Here is a 24,759-nt window from a genome sequence, read left to right on the forward strand (position 1 = left end):
TTGTGGTCGTTGGGAGGACGGCCAATAAAGAGGACCTGTTTGAACGCATGTTGGTTTCTGTCTCCAGTCTGTTCGCGGCAAAGAGGGACCACCCTCATTCGGCACACGTACTACAGCCATGTACCAGGAAATTTTAGAGCACTTCATGATTCCCTCTGCCGACAAGCTTTTTGGAGATGGAAATGTCATTCTCCAGCAGGACTTGGCACCTGTCCACACTGCCAAAAGTACCAATTCCTGGTTTAAAAACAACAGTATCACTATGCTTGATTGGCCAGCAAACTCGTCTGACCTTAACCCCAAAGAGAATCTATGGGGTATTGTCAAGAGGAATATGAGAGACATCAGACCCCACAATGTAGATGAGCTGAAGGCTGCTATTAAAGCAACCTGGGCTTCCATAACACCTCAGCAGTGCCACATGCTGATTGCCTCCATGCCACATTGATGCAATAATTGATGCAAAAGGATCCACGACCAAGTATTGAGTGCATTTACTGAACATACATTTCAGTAGACCAACATTTTGGAATTTAAAATCATTTTTTCAAGCTGGTGTTATGAAGTATTCTAATTTACTGAGATAATGACTTTTGGGTTTTCATAGGCTGTAAGCCATAATCATCAACATTAACAGAACTAAACACTTGAAATAGATCACTCTATCTGTAATACCTCTATATAATATATGAGTTTCACTTTTTTGTATTGGAGAACTGAAATAAATTAACTTTTAGATGATATTCTAATTTTGTGAGATGCACCTGTATAGAGGCGACACCCACATTAGGTCACAGCGCCGCTCAGCATGAGCCCGCGTGATTATGAAGCAGTAGATGTACAGCGGTTGACAAAGAACGCATCTTCCGCAGTGCCGTATGTATACAGTGGATGTCGAGAATGGGTTAACATGAATATTTTATGAGTCGTGCTTATTCTAATATTAGGTTGCTACATTTTCAATAAAGATTATAAAATTATTATGATGTGGATTTTTCAAAAATAATTCACCAGCATCAACAAGTCTAAGAGGTCTATTTAATAATGTATGTGATAAAGAGATCTATTTAATAATGCTTTTACATGGAGATGACATGATAAAATTATTTCTCAGGTATACATGTAGAGAAATGTACATGTTAGGGAGAACATTTTGTTCCATATTTACTTAAGGGGGTACAAACTTATATGTAGCCAGCTGGCATAGTGCAAACTGTGAATTGGATCTGTCTTCTAAATACCAGGAAATATCACCTCTTGACTTGCAGTCAGTGGAAGTTTGCATCTGTGAAGGAAACTAATACAAACAGTAAGAATTGGCAAACGCCGGGCATTTACTGACTTGTTCCAGATCAGACCTGGAGTGACTGTGTCATAACTAATTTATAATAAGGGAGAAGGAACATAAGTAACAATTAGGCTGGTTTCACATTTGCGTTTTTTAGCGCTGGAAAAAAACGCATACCTGCGCATGCGTTTTTTCCCCTATATTTAACATGGGTGCGCATACCTGCGCGCTGGTAAGCGCATGTATGCGATTTTCATGCGCTGCGTTTTTTTGGGGTGTGCGTTGGTATTTTCCAGACGCAGCATGTTGCATTTTTTGGCCCTGCAAAAAAGCGCATGCGCACATATGCGCACGTTTTGCGCTAAAAATGGCCATTATAGCCTATGGATGCGCATATGTGCGCACTGGCATGCTCATGTATGCGTTTTTTTGCATATGCGTTTTTTTTTTTTAACCATGGAATTTAGGGGTTTGGGTTAGAGTTAGGGTTAGTTAAGGGGGTTTAGGGTTAGGGTTAGGGTCAGGGTCAGGGTTAGGGTTGGGGTTTGGGTCAGGGTTAGGGTTAAGTATGGTTTGGTTAAGGGTTAGGGTCAGGGTTAGGGTCAGGATTAGGGGTAAGTAAGGTTTTGTTAAGGGTTAGGGTTAGGGTTAGGGTTAGGGTTAGGGTCAGGGTTAGGGTTAGGGTTAGGGTTAGGGTCAGGGTTAGGGTTAGGGTTAGGGTCAGGGTTAGGGTTAGGGTTAGGGTCAGGGTTAGGGTTAAGTATGGTTTTGTTAAGGGTTAGGGTCAGGGTTAGGGTTAGGGTTAGGGTCAGGGTTAGGGTTAGGGTTAGGGTTAGGGTCAGGGTTAGGGTTAAGTATGGTTTTGTTAAGGGTTAGGGTCAGGGTTAGGGTTAGGGTCAGGGTTAGGGTTAGGGTTAGGGTTAGGGTCAGGGTTAGGGTTAGGGTTAGGGTCAGGGTTAGGGTTAGGGTTAGGGTCAGGGTTAGGGTTAGGGTTAGGGTTAGTTAGGGTTTAGGGTTTGGGTTAGGGTTAAGTATGATTTGGTTAAGGGTTAGGGTCAGGGTTAGGGTTAGGGTTAGGGTCAGGGTTAGGGTTAGGGTTAGGGTCAGGGTTAGGGTTAGTAAAGTCATGGTTTGGGTAGTGTGAGGGGCCACCTAAAAATGTTGGAAAAAAACGCAAACGCGGTAAAAACGCACTAAAAACGCATACAAACGCATAAAAACGCTGCGTTTTTTTCATGCATGCTCATAAAAATGCTTGAAAAAAACGCAGCAGTTGTATGCTTATGTATGCGTTTTTTCAATGCCTTTTTTTGCGGGAAAAACGCGCTGCAAAAAAAAGCAAGTGTGAAACTAGCCTTACAAATGCATTGGATCATATATGATGTTTTGACATGTTAGTGAATGAAAAAGGTTGGAATTTGTTGGAAGTTGTGATGCAAAGTTTGTTGCGTGAACCCAAAGAATAGATGTCCAAAACTAATGTTATAGGATCTTCATTATATGTGAACTCTAGTCTGACTACTGGGCCAATACATGTGCTAATGTGTAGAAAGGAAGTCAGTCTCTGACTTCCTGCGACCTATAGGATGACATCGTTACCTATCAAATCCCTCCTGGCAGTTCTCAGACTCTTCTCCACCTAGCTATTATTTTCTTGTCTCTCTGTATGCCCTCCTATGAATCTAAAGATAAAGGTCCGTCGGTCAAGTGGCTTATTATAATCTGTATGCAGCAGTGGCTCCAAATATTCATTTTCATCCTTGCCAAAACAGAAATGCACAGAACATAGAGGATAGGCGTGTTGTCCACCAAATCACTTACCATCCATTGAGTATTGCACATTATGACATCATGGCAGATGCTGTGAGGCAAGGGAAGAGGCCGTGGCATGGCTTTTGAAATAATATGCTACCCTCAAATGGTGCCACTGAGAAAAAAGGGAAGCTGTTGAATGGCTACATCAACAAGAAAATATATAAGTTATGGCTCTTGGAATAGCGCTATAAATCAACCCACCCAAAAAATGACTGTTTTGTAATGTCCTAATGGGTAATATTTACATATAATTGCATAGTGGGCTTCTAGGCTAAAATGTACTGGTCGGCCCACCCTAGGCACCCAAGTCCGACACTGGGCATGAAAACATCCATGTATGTATAATGTACACTTCCTGTGCTTTGTGAAAACAGAAAGTCTTGGTTACCCACAGAGACCAGAGAGATACGATCTCATACTTCAATGTTTTAAACAGCTTTGGTAAAATGATTCTGACTTGTTGTTTTGGGCAACAAAGGAGCTGGGAGAAGACAAAATGGGGAAATATATGAAAAACAAACACAGAATTGGATGACAGAGGATTACAATCCTTAGCACATACTGGAAGGCACAGGCTTGGATTGGTTACTTTATAGAGGTTTTAGGTTAACCCCTTTAATACCTTGATTTAAATTGCAATACATCACTGTGATTGTGGGGATGACAGTGTGTAGATGGGGCTCAAAAGCTTATCTCACTACACATTTGTCTGATGCCGACTGTGTTACAAAGCCAGCATCAGCATCTAACAGCAGCAGCCGGAGCTGATCGCTGCTGTTAACCTTTTAAATACCGCTGTCATTTTCTGATCATGCGTAAAGGTGCGCAGTCACCTGATACACATGATGCAGCATGTCATGTGACTTATACTGCCGACTTTGTACGTCTTCTTTGAGCGCTTTAAATACATAAAGCATTCACAGGTCATTGAGCTGGACTTTTCTACTTAATTATTTCTTACGTCTTGACGAGGCGTTTCCAAGCTATGAACATCTTCACGATACCATTTACGGTGAGCTGGATTCAATTCCTTCTCCATTACTAACCACTGGGCTTGATGCCAGCTGACATTACCCAGGTAACATGAACCCTAACAACTATTACCCTGATTTCCACTGCACCAGGGCAATCGCGAAGTGCCAAGGCTAAGCGCCAGAACTGGCACATCTAATAGATGCGCCCTTTCTGCGGCGGCTGAGGGCTGGTATTAGTAGGCTGGGAAATGACAAATATCTATGGCCCTTCTCAGCATATTAATATCAGCACCGAGCTGTCTGCTTTGCCTTAGCTAATTAATAAAAATAGGGAGGACCTCATATCATTTTTTGGGGTTTCCCCCCATTTTTAATAACCAGCAAAGGCAATGAGGGACTGATATTAATAGGCTGGGTAGGTCCATGGATATTGGCCCTTTCCCAGCATAATAAGACCAGCCCACAGCTGTCTGCTTTTCCTTGGCTGAATATTAAAAATAGCGGGGACCCCACATCATTTTTTTATGGGATATTTATTTTACACTGTCCCTGTGCTAGTTAAAGCGCAATGGTGACACCAAATGTACCGACTGGGACATATGTTGCATTGGCATGATTGTGATGGCTCCGGAAGTGCCTACAGCCTAAAAGCCTTTTTAATTGACTGCTCTGCAACCTTTCCAAAACTTTTTTCTGCACCGAACCTGTACAGTAAAATGGATTTCCTGGAAAAAGTCCATGTTTGGAGTTGGGTACCAAACACTAGGTGTCCGTTACGAACCTCGAACGCTATTCTTTATTTCTTTGTACACTGACGAGCAAAAGGATAACAATGTTTTGAACTTTTCATTTTCAAGCTCCATATCTCAAAATCCACTAGTACTTCGAACATGAGCCTAAAATTATTTTACTGACAATCATCTTGGCTATTTCATACATAAATTTGACCTGCAAATATTTAGCACAGGGGTGGGAAATCTTTATTCTGCCAAGGGACGTTTAGATATTTATTCCATCCCTCAGGGGCCATACAAACTCCGCCCACAAAGTACATCCTGACTATGGCACTGGTGTCAGGACATAATCTTTCATTGCATGCCCTTCAGTGTTCAGTAGTGAACACTGTGTGTGTGCTTACAGAGCAAGAAGAAATTAATGAGCTGGTGGCAATCAAAATACAGCTCCCTGCCCAAGAATGTGCTCCCTGAGAATCTGCTCGGGGAGCCTGATTAAAGGTCATCGAGGGCCGTAAATGGCCCGGGGGCCTGAGGTTCCCCACCCCTGCTAAATTTTAGCATATGATTAGTTATGCAAATTTTTTTCATGTCACTGCATTGTTTCTGTTTTACTCCTAAAACTCTAAATTTATATTTGTATTATTTTGTCAGTATTTTGTAAATCCACCTTTGGCTTTCAACATTGCCTGAATCCTTCTGGGCATGCTCTCGGACACATTCAAACGTATCTCAACCTTAATTTTATGCCAGGTCTCTTCTTGACATTCCCAAAGTTGGTGCATGCTGGTTGACTCACTTGGGTATGTATACAGTTTTTCTTCAACTCTACCCACTAGTGTTTGATGGGTTGATGTCTGGAGACTATGGGGGCCAATCCATCACCTCTCCTTTATTATCATTGAATCATTTCTTCATCACTCTCGATGTATGCTTCTTGTCATTGTCCTGTTGGAACACTATGTCATCCTTTTCGTACATATAATACTCAAGAGTATGAATTAACTCATCTTGTAGGATACTCACATATACAGTTGTGGTCAAAAGTATTGACACCCCTGCAATTTTGTCAGATAATACTCAGTTTCTTCCTGAAAATGATTGCAAACACAAATTATTTGGTATTATTATCTTCATTTAATTTGTCTTAAATGAAAAAACACAAAAGAGAATGAAGCAAAAAGCAAAACATTGATCATTTCACACAAAACTCCAAAAATGGGCCAGACAAAAGTATTGGCACCCTCAGCCTAATACTTGGTTGCACAACCTTTAGCCAAAATAACTGCGACCAACCGCTTCCAGTAACCATCAATGAGTTTCTTACAATGCTCTGATGGAATTTTAGACCATTCTTCTTTGGCAAACTGCTCCAGGTCCCTGATATTAGAAGGGTGCCTTCTCCAAACTGCCATTTTTAGATCTCTCCACAGGTGTTCTATGGGATTTAGGTCTGGTCTCATTGCTGGCCTTAGAAGTCTCCAGTGCTTTCTCTCAAACCATTTTCTAGTGCTTTTTGAAGTGTGTTTTGGGTCATTGTCCTGCTGGAAGACCCATGACCTCTGAGGGAGACCCAGCTTTTTCACACTGGGCCCTACATTATGCTGCAAAATATGTTGGTAGTCTTCAGACTTCATAATGCCATGCACACGGTCAAGCAGTCCAGTGCCAGAGGCAGCAAAGCAACCTCAAAACATCAGGGAACCTCTGCCATGTTTGACTGTAGGGACCGTGTTTTTTTCTTTGAATGCCTTTTTTTTTCTCCTGTAAACTCTATGTTGATACCTTTGCCCAAAAAGCTCTACTTTTGTTTCATCTGACCAGAGAACATTCTTCCAAAATGTTTTAGGCTTTTTCAGGTAAGTTTTGGCAAACTCCAGCCTGGCTTTTTTATGTCTTGGGGTAAGAAGTGAGGTCTTCCTGGGTCTCCTACCATACAGTCCCTTTTCATTCAGATGCCGACGGATAGTACGGGTTGACACTGTTGTACCCTCAGACTGCAGGGCAGCTTGAACTTGTTTGGATGTTAATCCAGGTTCTTTATCCAACATCGTACAATCTTGTGTTGAAATCTCTTGCCAATTTTCCATTTCCATCCACATCTAGGGAGGTTAGCCACAGTGCCATGGGCTTTAAACTTCTTGATGACACTGCGCACGGAAGACACAGGAACATTAAGGCTTTGGAGATGGACTTGTAGCCTTGAGATTGCTCATGCTTCCTCACAATTTGGTTTCTCAAGTCCTCAGACAGTTCCTTGGTCTTCTTTCTTTTCTCCATGCTCAATGTGGTACACACAAGGACACAGGACAGAGGTTGAGTCAACTTTAATCCATGTCAACTGGCTGCAAGTGTGATTTAGTTATTGCCAACACCTGTTAGGTGCCACAGGTAAGTTACAGGTGCTGTTAATTACACAAATTAGAGAAGCATCACATGATTTTTCGAATAGTGCCAATACTTTTGTCCACCCTCTTTTTTATGTTTGGTGTGGAATTATATCCAATTTGGCTTTAAGACAATTCTTTTTCTTTTTTTTCATTTAAGACAAATTAAATGAAGATAATAATGCCAAAGAATTTGTGTTTGCAATCATTTTCAGGAAGAAACTGAGCATTATCTGACAAAATTGCAGGGGTGTCAATACTTTTGGCCACAACCGTAGCTCAGCATTGAGACCACCATTGATCTGGGTCAAGTATCCAAAACCTTTGGCTGTCAAAAAGCCCAATATCATTGATAGTTCCTTTACTTTCTCAATCTGTTAGCCCCTTTTTCCTTTGTTTTTTTCCAGACCCATTTGCACCCATCGAAGCCTAGTCCATTGACTTTCGTCTCAGCGCTCCAAATCATCTGATTTTAATCTTCTATTCTTCACATTTTTTACTTTATTGTAAACTCGAGACGATGTTTCTTATGACAATATTGAAATCGAGGCTTCTTAAACTTTTTTTTAGCCACCATTCCTGACTTGTGTAATGTGGGTCGTACAGCGCTTGCATGGACGTCTGAGATCTCACTATTACAAAGCATATGAATTGCCTCCTCTGCCATGTTTGTCATACCAGAACTTGTGATGAACCAGCTTTGCCTGGATGTCCACCTCTTGGCTGTTGAATGCATGCAGGGACATCATTTCATATTCCTCAATCTGTCATGGCATTGATATGATCCAGTTTGGTCATTTTCTTGGCAGAGAGATCGCTACTGATGACCTGGATGATGCTGTTTCTCTTTTCTTGGGAAATCTTCTTCATTGCTGCTCCTCAATTCAAACCAGTGACCTTTCCCTTGGGGATCAACTTAACAACACACTGAGCTATTAGGGAATGTGAGAACAGGTTGTATTTTGCAGTATACAGGAAGAAAAAGATTTTTTCCACCAGGAGGAGCAAAACAGTAACAATGTAGTGTGAAATGACAAGAATCTGCCTAACTAATCATATGCTAAATAGTTACAAGTCAAATTTATGTATGAGATAGCGAAGATGGATTATCTATAAAATCATGGTAGTCTCACGCTCAAAGCAGTAGTGGATGGTGGGATGTGGGGCCTGAAAGTCAAATGTTCAAAACATTTTCACCTTCTTACTCGTTATTGTAGATACTGTGATAATCGTTGCCTTTTTCATTAAAATTTTCCAAACAAAATTCAGTTTCACTTTTTGTTGGAGAAGTGTATGTTTATTAACATGTGGAGTTTTGTAAATTGTTCTTGAAAAATGCAGGACAAGGAAATAACTTCGTCCAAGATTCAATGCTAGAAAAACTATGGGACACTAGCTAAATATTTATTTTTTTATATTTATTTATATTTTTTCAGAGTGTAAATGAGAAGTTTTTTTTTCAGTCCGCTGAATATGACATTGGCATTTTGGATAAACTGAAAGGTATAAAAACTAAAACCAATGATGGGCTTTACTAAAGTGACAAAGTGATGTTCTCTGTGCTGAAAATTTGAAGTAAACACAGGTCAAGGTGGTTTCAGCACCATAAATTGTTTTATATATAGGTTCAATGAAATGCTTGTTACGTGAGTTTCTTGGCATTTGTGGCATAACATAATGCTTCCAATGTTTCCAATTATTTAGGCTAGAAGTAAAAAATGGCTTCAAGTTGTTTGATAATGAATTGGGACACTGGGTGATGTGCTGCAATCTTTCCTTCTTCAGTTAAATTGTAATTACATTTCTCTGTAGACATTATAATATCCAGTGTAGGATATATTACTAACCTACGGTCATTTACTCAGCTTCTGCAAACTATTGACTGGATCCATAATAATATAAGAGGTTAAGAAATGACACCTCTATCCAGCACTTTATAATAAGACTCTGTTGTAATAGAATACATCTAGATAGCCTTACAGTCATATGTTTGACTGATGTGATTACTGCAGCTTGAAATGCAGTATTTGTCTCATTGAAGTGTGCTGCATAGAAAAATCTTGAATGAAGTAACACTTGAAATTGAATCTGAAAATTGCTTCATTATGGCTCGCATTGTGCAAAATGGAGGCAGACTCAGCTGCAATCAACGCCTAAAAGAAAGGAGCAAAAGTCATAAAAATGTTGCACACTGAAGGCCTATACTTATTAGAATAAAGTCAGTCAAACATGGTGATGGCAAATGAAGTGCTAATTTCCAGTTGTGTTTTCACCGGTGATAAGCCTTTCTCTCCCCTTCCCATTCTGAACATTTAATTCCCTAGCTGAGCACTCATGTGTATGGAAGAGTCGGGAGAGAGAACTATTGGATGATCACTCACTTCACCAACAGTTTTCACATATGTATGACTATTTTAACATTATATTAGGTTTTCAAGAATAGAATAGACAACTCAAATTCACGTCATCCATACCCACAGGATTTAAGCCTTAGTGATCACCAATATATCTTTTTACGTGATCACCAATATATCTTTTTACTGGCTTGAGACATGAGAACACCCTCTCCCAACTTGTGAAAAAGCAGAAGCTGTCAGCTGTACACCCTGTTGCATCAGTCATGATCGGTGTTGGCAACAACCATAGCCATTTAACTCTTTAGGCTAGTTTCACACTAGCGTATGGAGGAGCTGCGGACTTCCTCCGTGAAGCTCCGCCCACTGATGCGCCTCCTCCACTGAGCTCCACCTACGTCGGCATGGGGCTTGCTTACCCTTGCTGCCTGGGGCCATGTGTGCTGCCTGTGGCCCATATGCTGCAAAGGGCCCTGTGTGCTGCCTGGGGCCCTGTGCACTGCCTGGGACCCCATTTGCTGTCTCTGCCCCCGTGTGCTGCCAGGGGCCCCGTGTGCTGCCTGGGACCCCATTTGCTGTCTGTGCCCCCGTGTGCTACCTAGTTACCCTGTGCACTGCCTGGGGCCCCATGTGCTGTCTGGGGCCCCCGTGTGCTGCCTGGGGCCCTGTGCGCTGCCTGGGGCCCTGTGCACTACCTGGGGTCCTGTGCGCATTCTCTGCCCCACTGTGCACTTCCTGGGGCCCCTGTGTATTGTCGGGGGCCCTGTGCGCTGCCTGGGGCCCCTGTGTATTGCCTGGGGCCCTGTGCACTGCCTGGGGCCCCATGTGCTGTCTGGGGCCCCCGTGTGCTGCCTGGGTCCCCGTGCGCTGCCTGGGGCCCTGTGCACTGCCTGGGGTCCTGTGCGCATTCTCTGCCCCACTGTGCACTTCCTGGGGCCCCTGTGTATTGTCTGAGGCCCTGTGCGCTGCCTGGGGCCCCTGTGTGCTGCCTGAGGCCCTGTGCGCTGTCTGGGGCACCGTGCTCTGTCTCTGCCCCTGTGCGCTGACTGGGGCCCTGTTATTAAGTATGTCACTCAATAGTTCTCAAAAGCTTGAAAAATCTGATCTACAGCAGCTGGGGTATATTCTGACCCTGAATGGTATAATCTGGCCTAGGCCAAACTATACACCGGGGTGTATTCTGGCCCAGAGGGGTATTAACTTGCCGAGGCCACTTTAACCCCGGGTATATTCTGGGCAGGGGGTTAATCTGGCCCATTACACTGGGACACTGATGCTTTGGTGTCTCTGGCCACAACTGTAGTCCTGGCCTCCTCTTACAGCTATCTTTATCATAGTCTTTTGTAAGCAGAACAAGTACAGCCAACAATGGTGATTCCTAGGAACGCTTGTACCCGATCGAACAGAGAAAATGCCTCTTTAGATTAAACAGTGTGAAAGTGCTCCAGATTTATTACATTATCTTATGTGTAACACAAGAAAAACATAAGACTAGGATTGTAAATATGCATACTGGAGCTGAGAAATAATGAAAAGAAATAAATCTCCTTGGCTGCCAGATGACTGAGACACAGGTCTTGGGAGCAGTATTTCTTCAGACTGCGGACCCTGATCCATGACTAGGACAGGCTGATAATTCAACTGATTGAATTATGTGATGGGGGCCATTTCATTACATTCTTGGATAATCCTTTAATAAGAGTGATGGAAGGCATATACACCAGTTACACCAGTCATTTTACCATGTATTGAGACAGAATTCTGTGATGTTTAGATTAGTAAATCTCCTGTAATATATACTACAAAGTGTCAATGCTTTATCCATTATTTTATTGTACTGTATTTAATTTTCCTTTGAATGCAATAATTATACATATTTAATTAAAACAAAACAAGGAAAAGGATTCTTATTCAGAACTTTAATACACATAAATGAAGGTGAATCGTCTACTCTCTGTAAAATGTATTTTGCTTTTTAGAATTTGTAAGACAAAACAGGTGGTAGGGATGCAGTCATCCTCCTACAGGTTTATTTTCTTACATAGAAACTGTATCATTTTTTTTTTCAAAAGAGCTCAATTGAAGCAAGATTTACACAAGCCAAGTGGAGTCATTCTAATATATTGCACCATTCTATTGTAAAATTGTTTGAGCAATGTATTTTGCATAAGTTCCAGGTTGGTGTCAAGTCTCATAGTATAGAAGCTGTATTATATCATAAGACAATTTAGGCTGAGTTCACACGTGGCGTTTTTTTCGCGGCGGTTTTAACCGCGAGATTTTGCCACGAAAAATAAGCATCCCATACATTCCTATGGGATTCCGCAATGCTGTGCTAATGCTGCGGTTTTTACCGCGGCGGAATCGCTTCGCGGTAAAAACCGCAGCATGCTCATTAATTTTGCGGAATCGCGGCAATCCCGCACCCATAGGAATGCATTGTTCCGCTTACTTCCCGCATGTGGCTGTGCCCACCATGCGAAAAATAAGCAGAACAATTACGGATGGTACCCACGGTCCGGAGGAGAGGAGACTGTCCTCCGGGCTTTGGGTACCATATCCCTGTAAAAAATAGAATTTAAAATAAAAAATGGTGTTATTCTTACCTTCCGACGTCCCGCGCAGCCTTCCCGCCTCTCTCCATGCTTTCATTCCCAGTAATCCTTTGCGAAAATGCCCGCGATGACGTCTGTTCTCGCGGGATCGCGAAGTCTCGCTGTCATTCACGCGACATCATCGCGAATTACCACGAGACGTCGCGATCCCGCGAGAGCGTTCATCATCGCGGGCATTTTCGCAAAGGATTACTGGGAACGAGAGCGTGGAGAGAGGCGGGAAGGCTGCGCGGGACGTCAGAAGGTAAGAATAACGCCATTTTTATTTTTTTTATTATTTTTTACATTTTATCTTTTACTACTGATGCTGCATAGGCAGCCTCAGTAGTAAAAAGTTGGTCACACTCGTCAAACACTATGTTTGACGAGTGTGACCAACCTGTCAATCAGTTCTCCAAGCGATGCTGCAGATCGCTTGGAAAACGCTAGCATTTTGCAAGCTAATTACGCTTGCAAAATGCTAGTTTTTCCACGGGAAAATCGCGGGAATTTAAAATGCGATTTTCCCGCGGAATGGAATTCTGGAACTCTCGCAGTAATTTCCGCGAGAGTTCCGCTACGCATGAACTTTAGCCTTACAAAACAAAGCTTACTCTCTATAAATTGTAAGCTATGCGTTTAGAAAAAAAAAACAGAATAAGTGGTATGGACAAATAGTCATCCCCCTGCGAGTTTATTTACTTCATAGAACGATCATTATTTTTCTTTCAAAGAAACAAATGAAATTAAGATTATTCAAGCCAAGTAGAGTCAATCAATTATTATTATTTTGCAGTTTTCAATTGTAAGATAAGTTGACCAATATATCTTGAAAAAGTTGCAAGTTGGCATCAAGTTTCAAAGCCTAAAAGCTGTATTACATCATGAAATATGAACTTTATAAAGTAAAGCTTTATATATATAGCGAGAGAGGGTGAAATAAGTATCAAACACGTCAACAATTTTCTACGTAAATACACAGGTGCTTCTCACCAAATTAGAATATCATCAAAAAGTTCATTTATTTCAGTTCTTCAATCCAAAAAGTGAAACTCATATATTCTATAGTCATTACAAACAGAGTGATCTGTTTCAAGTGTTTATTTTGGTTAATGTTGATGATTATGGCTTACAGCCAATGAAAACCCAAAAGTCATTATCTCAGTAAGTTAGAAAAATTAACAAAAACACAAAGGCTTTCTAAGCTTTTAAAAGGTCCCTTAGTCTGTTCCAGTAGGCTCCAAAATCATGAGGAAATCTGATAACTTGACAGATGTCCAGAAGGCAGTCATTGACACTCCACAAGGAGGGTAAGCCACAAAAGGTCATTGCTAAAGAAGCTGGCTGTTCACAGAGTTCTGTATCCAAGTGTATTAATGGAAAGTTGAGTGGAAGGAAAAAGTGTGGTAGAAAAAGGTGCACAAGCAACCGGGATAACCACAGCCTTGAAAGTATTGTTAAGAAAAGGCCATTAAAAAATTTTGAGGAGATTCGCAAGGAGTGGACTGCTGCTGGAGTCATTGCTTCAAGAGCCACACAGACGTATCCAGGACATGGGTTACAAGTGTCGCATTCCTTGTGTCAAGCCACTCATGACCAATAGACAATGCCAGAAGTGTCTTAGGCCTCTTTCACACTTCAGTTTTTTTGCATCAGTTATAATCCGCCAAAAAGGCAGACAAGCGGATCCGTTGTCAACTGATGTGAACGGATGGCACAGGATCCGTTTTTAGACGGATCCTGAAAATGAGGAAATAAAGGAACTGCTGGCCGGGAAGGAGAGAGAGAGAGAGAGAGAGAGAGAGAGGGAGAGAGAGAGAATTTTTTTCTTGTTTTGTCCGGCACCCAGAAAGAAATTCGGGTTAAATCAGTGTCTGGAGGATCCGCCAGAGAAAAAAACGTTGCAAGCTCCGTTTTGAAATCTTTGAGGATGGTGATGGACAGGAACTTTTGGCGGATCCTCAAAAAAAACGGATGCAACGGACAGCAATCCGTCACAGTCCGCCATTAATGCAAGTCAATGGGGAAAAAAAACGGATCCTCAAAAGAAAATTGAGGATCCGTTTTTTTCAAAACCTGGCGGATTGTGACTGATTGTAAAAAACGGAAGTGTGAAAGAGGCCTTACCTGGGGCAAGGAGAAAAAGAACTGCACTGTTGCTCAGTGGTCCAAGGTGTTTTCAGATGAAAGTCAATTTTGCATTTCATTTGGAAATCAAGGTCCCAGAGTCTGGAGGAAGAGTGGAAAGGCCACAATCCAAGCAGCTTGAGGTCTAGTGTGAAGTGAATCAGTGATGGTTTGGGGAGCCATGTCATCTGCTGGTGTAGGTCCACTGTGTTTTATCAAGTCCAAAGTCAGCGCAGCCATCTACCAGGAAAATTTAGAGCACTTCATGCTTCCCTCTGCCAACAAGCTTCTTGGAGATGGAAATTTCATTCTCCAGCAGAACTTGGCCCCTGTCCACACTGCCAAAAGAACCAATACCTGGTTTAAAAACAATAGTATCACTGTGCTTCATTGGCCAGCAAACTCGCCTGACCTTAACCCCATAGAGAATTTATGGAGTATTATCAAGAGGAAGATGAGAAACACCAGACACAACAATGCAGACGAGCTGAAGGCTGCTATCAAAGCAACCTGGGCTTCCATAACACCTCAGCAGTGCCACAGGCTGATCGCCTCCATGCCAAACCATATTGATAAAGTAATTGATGCAAAAGGCGCCCCAACCAACTATTGAGTGCATTTACTGAACATACATTTCAGGAGGCCAACATTTCGGATTTTAACTTTCTATCGCCGATCGCCGGTAGAGCAGGGGAGAATGATGAGAGCCATGTTCAGCACCCGGCATCGGGGAGCAGCGCTTACTGTAAGACTTTTTCCCTGGCACCCGTCCTTGTGGCACTGATGCAACAGACGCATGCCACATGTGTGCCGTAAGTATTACACACATGGACACTGATATGCCGGAAATATCAGGACATGTGAAAGTGGCCTTATAGCGGGTTTTTATGTTTGGCTGCTGTCACACACTAAAAGACGCTTTTTATTGCAAAAAATAGTTTTTGCATCACATTTTGAGAGCTATAATTTTTCCATATTTTGGCCCACAGAGTTATTTGGGGTCTTGATTTTTGTGGGACGAGTTGACGTTTTTATTGGTATTGTTTTCGGGCACATGACATTTTTTGATCGCTTATTATTCCGATTTTTGAGTGGCAGAATGAACAAAACCCAGCAATTTTGAATTTCTTTTTGAGGGGGCATTTATACTGTTCCGCTTGTGGTCAAATTAATAAAGCAGTTTTATTCTTTGGGCTAGTAATATTACAGCAATAGCTCATTTATATCATTTTTGTATGTTTTGGCGCTTTTATGCAATAAAAACTATTTTATATAAAAAATAATTATTTTTGCATCGCTTTATTCTGAGAGCTATAACTTTTTTATTTTCCGGTGATGGAGCTGTATGGCGGCTTATTTTTTGCGGGACAAGATGATGTTTTCAGCGGTACCATGTTTATTTATATCCGTCTTTTTGATCGCGTGTTATTCCACTTTTTGTTTAGTGGTATGATGATAAAGCATTATTTTTTGCCTTTTTTATGGTGTTCACTAAAAGGGTTAACTAGAGGGGGCAATTTTATAGATCAAGTCATTGGACGCAGCTATACTAAATATGTGTACTTTTATTGTTTAGATTTTTTTTCATTCAAATATTTATTTATTGATAGAGTAAGTATTGACTTTTGTATTTTTTTTAAAAATATTTTTACAATTATTTAAAAACATTTTTTTTTTACTTCTTTCTATGTTTTACACTCTGTCCACTATGAGGAAATCATTTTGTGCAGGCTATTCGCTTTTATAGCATGCAGATGAAGCAGCATCTGCATGCTACAGAAGCTGTCAGCACTGCACTTTCTGTACACTGGCCTGAGAGTCTTCCTGACATGCACTGCGTACGACAGGAAGTTTCTCAGCTATGGAGACCTGGGTGTCGTCATGATGACATCGGATCTCCATAGCAGCAATCGGGACCCCGTGTGATCTCCGATCCAAAGGTAGAAGGGCTGTCAGCCCCTCTGTCTGCTCCCGGAGTCTATGACCGCTCCTGGCTCTCAGTGCCGGGGGTGTCAGCTGTGAGAATCCCGTGGGCGCGGCTGATCACCATTACGTACTATCCCGTCCTTGGCTTTTTTACTATGTTCACTAAATGCTAATACTGACCAGCCACTATGAATTTCCAGGTCATTGTGCGTTTATAGACACCAAACATGTGTAGGTTTTTTTTTATTTAAGTGGTGAAAAAAAATCCAAAGGTGGTTAAAAAAAAAATTGTGCCATTTTCTGATACCCGTAGCGTCTCAAATTTTTCATAATTTCCTTTTTTTATTGATAGATCAGGTGGTTCTGAATGTGGCAATACAAAATATGTATATGTTTGATTTTATTTTTATTGTTTTATTTTGAATGGGGCGAAAGGGGGGTAATTTGATCTTTTATATGTACAGTGCTGTGCAAATTAATTAGGACAAAGCAGGTGTGAGTGCCTGTTCAAAGCAGGTAAAACTGGTTTGAATCACTGCCTGGTAACCAACTTACGATTTTACTTAAAAAAAATGCTTTGTCCCAATTAATTTGCAAAGCACTGTATATATATATATATATTTTTTTTTTAATATTTTTTTTAATTTTTGTTTACTTTTGGCATGCCTCTATATAGCAGATTTACTCACTTACTATGAGTGCTGACCACTGGTGGTGGTGCTCACAGCAAGCCGGCACTGACAACCATAGAGGTCTCCAGGAAACCTCCGGTGGTCATGCCGACACTCCGGTGATCCGCGATCACGTGACAGGGGTCACCGGTGTGCGTATTTCCAGCGTGATTACCGGAAGTGCTTGTTAAATGCCGCTGTCAGAGATTGACAGCGGCATTTAACTGGTTATTAGCCGCGGTTGAATCGCGATTCTACCCGCGGCTATTGCGGGCACATGTCAGCTGTTTAAAACAGCTGACATGTCCCGGGAAAGATCTGGGCTCACCGCCGGAGCCCACATCAAAGGAGGGGACATTACATGCTCAGTACATGTACGGCACATGTCATGAAGGGAAGGTCCCGTGGGCTCCTTCTATGAACTCTGAAATTTAGCTTCTTCCATAAATTTTCTATTTGATTCAGGTCAGGTGATTGGCTGGGCCATTCTAGCAGCTTTATTTTCTTTCACTGAAACTAATTGAGAGTTTCCTTGGCTGTGTGTTTGAGATCAATGTCTTGCTGAAATGTCCACCCTTATTTCATCTTCATCATCCTGGTAGATGGCAACAGATTTCTATCAAGAAAGTATAGGTACATTGTCCATTCATCCTTCCTTCAGTCCCCTGAAGTTTGCCATTGACATACGCTGAAAAACAGCCCCACATCATGATATTCTCATCTCTAAACTTCACTGTTGGTATGGTGTTTTTGGGGTGATGTGCAGTGCCTTTTGGTCTCCAAACATGCTGTGTTTTATGACATCCAAAGAGTTCTATTTTGGTTTCATATGACCAGTCTGTATTCTCCCAGTATTTCACAAGCTTGTCTAATGTTATTGAGCAAACTTTAAATGTGCCTGAACATGCTTTTTGTTTCACAATGGACTCTTGCGTGGAGAGCTTTCATACAGGCCTCGGAGGTTGACTTCATTACTTTTTTTTTTTTTAATCAATTGTACCTGCTTTTCCAGGTTTTTCTGTAGCTCTCCACAGGTTGTCATCGGCTCTTGAACAACTCTTCTGATAAATTTTTTTCACACCTCTGTCTTAATTCTTTCGGGGAGCAACTGGTCATGACCAGTTTATGGTGAAATGATGTTCTTTCCACTTCCAGAATATGGTCCGAACAGTGCTCACTGGAACCTTCAGTACTTTAGAAATGCTTCTGTAACCACTGCCATCAGTATATTTTGCATCAATAAAGTTGCGAACGTCTTGAGTCAGCTCTTTGGTTTTACCTATCATGAGATATTTCTTGTGTGGCACCTTGGCAATGAAACACCTTTTTTAAAGGCCAACAGTTGAACCAGCAGATATTAGTTTTCACTTAGTGGCATGATTGCATTCTAATTACGGATAGATTTCAGCTGCTGTCATGACTTTCTACGGCTTTTTGCACCTCCTCTCTTTTTTTATATGTTCAATATTTTTACCGTGTCATTTCTCATTACTACACATATTACACATACAGTGGGGAAAATAAATATTTGATATACTGCCAGCTTTGCAAGCTGTCCCACCTACAAAGAATGGAGAGGACTGTAATTTTTATTGTAGGTACACTTCAACTGTGAGGGACAGTCTAAAAAAAAACAAAAAAACAGAAAATCACAGTGTATGATTTTTAAATAATTAAATTGCATTTTATTGCAAGAAATTAGTATTTGATCACCTACTAACCAGCAAGAATTCTCGCTCTCACAGACCTGTTAGTTTTTCATTAACAAGCCCTACTAATCTGCACTCATTACCTGTATTAATTGCACATGTTTAACTCATTAGGAAAAGAATTGGAAATCCATTGAGGCATATGTGATAAACTCCGGAAAAAACTTTATAAAAAAGAAATAAAATTCACGAACAAGGATAGAGTCACCAGCAGCACAGTGACCAACTCTTTTCAGCTAAGAAACCTTATTCATGGTGAATAAGCCCTCCTAATCTGAACTCATTACCTGTATTAATTGCACCTGTTTTAACTCATTACGTGTATAAAAGACAACTGTCCACACAGTCAGTCACCCTCCAACCTCTATCCATGGCCAAGACCAAAGAGCTGTATAAAGACACCAGAGACAAAAATTGTAGACTTGCAAAAGGCTGGGATGGGCTATATAAAGTCACTAACTGTTGGTGCAATTATTAGAAAATGGAAGACACACAAAATGACTGTCTATCTCACTGTATCTGTGGCTTCATGCAAGATCTCATGGGGTATGGATGATTCTGAGAAAGGTCAGGAATCACCCCAGAACTACATGGGAGGATCTTGTCAATGACCTGAAGAGAGCTAGGACCATAGTCTCAAACATTACCATTAGTAGCACATTATGCTGTCACTGATTAAAATCCTGCAGGGCACGCAAAGGTCCCCTCTCACACCAGCATATGTCCAGACCCATTTGAAGTTCATCATTGACCATCTGGATGATCCAAACGGAGGCATGGGAGAAGGTCATGTGGTCAGATGAGACCAAAATAGAACTTTTTTGTATCAACTCCACTCCGTGCCATGTTTGAAAAAGAAAAAGGATGAGTACAACCTCAAGAACACCGTCCCAAAAGTGAAGCATGGTGGGGAAAAAATCCTACTTTGGGGGTGCTTTCCTGCAAAAGGGACAGGATAACTGCACTGTATTGAAGGAAGGATGGGTGGGGTCTTGTATGGTAAAATTTTGGCCAACAACCTCCTTCCCTCAGTAAGAGCATTGACGATGGGTCATGGCAGGGTCTTCCAGCATGACAATGACCTGAAACATACAGCCAATGCAGCTCAGGAGTGGCTCTGTAAGAAGCATTTCAAGGACCTGGAATGGCCTAGTCTGTCTCCAGACCTGAACCCAATAGAAAATCTTTTTGCCCTGAAAAACTGAAAGATCGGGAGAAGAGCTGTATGGGGGAGTGGGCCAAAATCTCTGCTGCAGTGTGTACATACTTGGTCAAGAACTACAGAAAACATCTGACCTCTGTAATTGCAAACAAAGATTTTGGTACCAAATATTAAGTTCTGTTTCTCTAGTGTATTAAATACTTATTTAATGCAATAAAATGCAAACTAAGTACCGTATATTCTTGTGTATAAGCCAACCCGTGTATAAGCCAACCCCCCTAAATTTGCCACAAATAACTGGGAAAACTTATTGACTCTCGTATAAGCCTAGGGTAGAAAATGCAGCAGGTACTGGTAAATTTCAAAAATAAAAATAAATACCAATAAAAGTAAAATTAATTGAGATATCAGTAGGTTAAATCTTTTTGAATATCCATATTGAATCAGGAGCCCCATATAATGATCCATACAGTCCATGATGACCCCATAAGATGCTCCATACAAAATACGCCACATATAATGCTGCACAAAGGTTAATAATGCCCCATATGTTGCCCCATAAAGGTTATGGCCCCATAAGATATTCCATAGATTATACCCCCATAAAATGCTCCATAGATTATGCCCCATAAGATGCTCCATAGATTATACCCCATTAGATGCTCCATAGATTATGCCCCCATATGCTGCCCCATAAGATGCTCCATAGATTATGCCCCCAGAAGATGCTCCTTTTTTATGACCCCATATGCTGCTCCATAGATTATGCCCCCATAAGCTTCTCCATAGATTATGCCCCCATATGCTGCTCCATAATTATGCCCCCATATGCTGCTCCATAGATTATGCCCCTATATGCTGCTCCATAGATTATGCCTCCATATGCTGCTCCATAGTTTATTCCCAGATATGCTGCTCCATAGTTTATGCCCCCATATACTGTTCCATAGTTTATGCCCCATATGCTGCTCCATAGTTTATGCCCCCATATGCTGCTCCATAGATTATGTCCCCATAAGCTGCTCCATAGATTATGCCCCATATAATGCTGCTGCTGCCGCTGCAAATGAAAAAAAATGACATACTCACCTCTGTCGCTGGTGGCCTGGTGCCAGTGTCCTGAGCAGGTGGTGACAGGTTCTGATGTCACCGCTGGCTCAGGACCCCAGCACTGGCGATAATTACCGATCCCCGCTCCATGGCTGCGCGTCGCTCTGTCTCTTCCGGGTCCCTCTGTCAGTGACTTTTACGCAGAGGGTGTGGCATGCACTAACTACGTCACCGCGCCCTCTGACCTGAACATCACAGAGGACGCGGAGGAGAGGACAGCAGCGCACAGTGATGGACAGGGGACAGGTGAATATATCTTATACTTATCCCCTCCTGGCGTGGTCTCTGCAGCCCCCCTGCTTCTCCCGGTCTCAAGCTCCTTCCTTCAGCGGTCAAGTGGTACCACTAATTAAACACCTATCCCAGTGTGTAGGGTAAAAAAAACACCCATATAACCCACAATAATAACACACAAAAATTGCCTGCAATAACCCTGCAATATACCTCACTGACTCCTTCCTTGCCGTGGAGGTTGGCACCCTAAGAGACAATTTTTTGGCGCCCCCACTCAACGTGGATTGTCCCTCTCTCCCCTAATATCACCCTATCAATATAGGGGGGAAAACAATATAGCAAAGAAAAGAAATGAAAGGAATAGATCCTTACACAATATATAATATTTCATTTAGTAGGTTCAAACCCAGAATTAGCAGGCAACAAAAAAAGCCAAACAACATTAAGGCCCATAATTGCCACAATGATCCAAATCCAGAAAAAATGTTAAGCACACAGCGGCATTTTCACACCCTAGGAGCAACAATTCTTTCCCCCATAAATAAAGGACTTATTCATATATGATAATATCAATGTAACAGCCCCTCAATCATAGGGACATAAGGCCTTTGAATTAGAGCCATATACAATAATACAAATGATTGAAATTTAACATATATTTAAGCCACCTCAAAGAATGTTACACACATAGCGGCATGTTCATTAACCTAGGAGCAATAGTCTCCCTCATTGATAAAAGACTTATTCACATATGGTAATACCAATAGATATCCCCTCAATCGTAGGGACATAAGGCCTTAAAAATAGAGCAATATACAATGATGCAAATAATTGGAACCTAGCGTATGTTCAGGCCATCCCGACGTGTTTCCCCGTTTGCACGGTTTATCAGGAGGAATGCATATTCTTGGCTTATACGGTAAGTAAAAATCATACAATGTGAAGTGTCCTTACCATAAAAATTACAGACTTTACCATTCTTTGTAGGTGGGAAAACTTGCAAAATCGGCAGTGTATCAAATACTTAATTTCCCCTCTGTATCTTAATTTATGAATACCTTGGTTTGATTTATTTGCCTGCATGATTGGATGATTGTTACTGACACCTGGTGAGAATTTCATGTCAATACTTATTTCATCTGCTGCATGTGTGTTTGTATGCTAGAGAACGGTTTCAAATGAGAAGCTAAAACTTTGTCTCTCCGTGTGTGTATATACTGTATTATAAAAATAATAAATAACATGTATAAACAACACTCTAATCTTTACTCTGTTTTTTTCTTTTCTTCCCAGATCGAATCTAGAAAACGACTTGCTAAAACAGTCTTGGTTTTTGTTGGACTCTTCGCATTCTGCTGGCTTCCCAACCATGTGATTTATTTATATCGTTCCTACCATTATTCAGAAGTGGACACTTCCATCTTACACTACATCACCAGCATCTGTGCTCGGGTTTTAGCCTTTACCAATTCCTGCGTTAACCCTTTTGCTTTGTACTTACTCAGTAAGAGTTTCAGGAAACAGTTTAACAACCAGTTATTCTGTTGCAGACCAAGACTTATTGTGAGGTCTCAGAGCATGGGAAGGAGTACCACCCGAATGACTTCACTAAAAAGCACTAACCATTCCATTGCCAGCTTTAGTCTGATCAATGGTAAACACATCTGTCATGAAGGTTGTGTATGAAGATGTCACCTGGGTATTTGTACATGTGTACCTAGTGGGTGGGTAGTTATTATTTAGCATCTGTAAAAAGTACAAGTCTTACTGAGGGAGGGGAAAGTTACAACTAGTTTGGTCAACTTATTATGTTCCAGCTAAAAGATTTCAACGGAATTCGAACTCAACTGTTTATAGAGCTGTCAATATGTATATACACCTTGTGCAATATGAAAATTATTCCTCAATTGAGCATGTCTTCTTGAGTCAAGGGGAGATCCAACTTTATAAAAAGGTTAAAATGTATTAGAAAAAAAATAGAAAAACTATACCACTTTTCCCGCTATAGATCCAGCACTGATGCTCCAATGGTTCTTCTGACCTTTGTTTCAGTTGGCCTACATGTGATTGATAGAGTCCGGCAGCAGACTAAGCTGTCAAGTGCTGTACTGCTGGCATCATCTGTGGGAAAAGAACAGGTGAATACAGTTTATTCTATTGTTTTGCAGCTGTCTTTAACTTTTTTAATTATATAACCCTTTATATTTGTTGTCTGCTACTTGGACAACCTCTTCTGAATTCCTGTTTTCCCCCAGTAAAATAACACCTATACTCACCTCTGGTGCCAGCACCATTCCAGTGGTGTCGGCACTGGCTCTCCTGGGGATTGCATGACATTGTTATCTCACATGATCTCTGCAGCCAATCTATTTTGGCTTAACTCTTCTCTCCTACAGACTTAATTGAAATTTGAAGGAAGTGAGAGCTTCCACTGCTCTCTCACTTCCTTCGGATGTCTTGATTTGTCCAAAAGAGAGAATAGTGAATCTAGTGTTGATTGGCTGCAGTGATTGCATTACATAACAATGTCATGCAAGCCCCAGGAGTGCCAGTACGGACACTACTGGAATGGCGCTGGCACCAGAGGTGAGTATAGGTGTTATTGTTTTCTGAGGGGAAACAAAAGGATTGAGAAGGGGTTGACCAAATAGTGGACAGCTCCTTTAAACATTCACATCCTTCACATGTTAGAGCAGTATTCTCTTTAGGTTGTACGTAAAGAAGCAGTGACCTGTTTATATTCACTTTAGTTGGGAGCAAATTTCAAACAATCTTTCATTACAGATATGAATACAAACCAGTTTCTTTTAATATTTTTTATGAGAGCATCAGCTAGATTATCATAAGCTGCTTATCTTTTGTTAAAATCTGTAGAAATCCCTGCTACCCATGCTGCTAATAGGTGAAACAGTCACCATGTTTCCGGGAATAGGTTATTAAAAAAAAAAAAGGAATGGCTGAGTCTTCTTTTTTGCAACCTACTTCGATCTATTTATCACAATGTGGACTTTCACGGCTCTTTCAGGAATCCCAAGGACATAAGAAGAGTCTAGAGAGACCTCTGACCTGATCAATACTCCCACCCCCTTACATTACTATTTTAAAAATGGACAGAAAACTGAACTTAGTGATGGATTATGTCCATGTATGTAAACATTTCTGGATATTACACTTATATTAAGTATTTATTTTCTGCATATAGTCACTAAGTTATACAGAGTATTGTTTACTGGCACTGAAGCCAATGTTTGACCTTTAGATTGAGAAGTGAATTTTGAATGAATGTGAAATTTAACAGGAGGCAATGTACTAATCTGAGGAAGGTATTAAAAATAGCACAAAGCCATATTATAGTTGTATCACATTATTGTATCACAGTATTTTGCATATACAGTATCTAATCCAAATCTCGCAATTTTACTGTGACTTGGAAAAATTAGCCAATTAGATTTTCATGCAAAATGTAATAAATTGAAATATATATACAGTTGAAACCAAAAGTTTACATACACCATATAAAAAGACACATCTGCATGTTTTACTCAATATCTGGCATGAAATCAGAATAAACCTTTCCCGTTTTAGGTCAATTTAGCATTAACATAATTATTATTTGCCAAATGCCAGAATAATGAGAGAGATAAAATGTTTTAAGGCATTTTTATTAATTACTG

The 24,759-nt window shown here is 41.0% G+C and overlaps 1 protein-coding gene across 1 annotated transcript in view; it reads left to right on the forward strand.

The window, feature by feature from the left end:
- The window catches only part of GRPR (gastrin releasing peptide receptor), a 173,400-nt gene extending 149,780 nt beyond the window's left edge, over positions 1 to 23,620 (forward strand). Inside the window, exon 3 of the mRNA XM_073564763.1 lies at positions 22,379 to 23,620. Within this exon, the coding sequence (XP_073420864.1) occupies positions 22,379 to 22,771 (393 nt within the window). The 3' untranslated portion in view covers positions 22,772 to 23,620. The remainder of the gene's footprint in view (positions 1 to 22,378) is intronic.
- The last annotated feature ends 1,139 nt before the right edge of the window (positions 23,621 to 24,759 follow it).

The sequence above is a fragment of the Dendrobates tinctorius genome, unplaced genomic scaffold, assembly GCF_039654945.1.
Source record: "Dendrobates tinctorius isolate UK_male_01 unplaced genomic scaffold, ASM3965494v1 ptg000016l, whole genome shotgun sequence".
In the NCBI taxonomy this organism is placed as follows: Eukaryota; Metazoa; Chordata; class Amphibia; order Anura; family Dendrobatidae; genus Dendrobates; species Dendrobates tinctorius.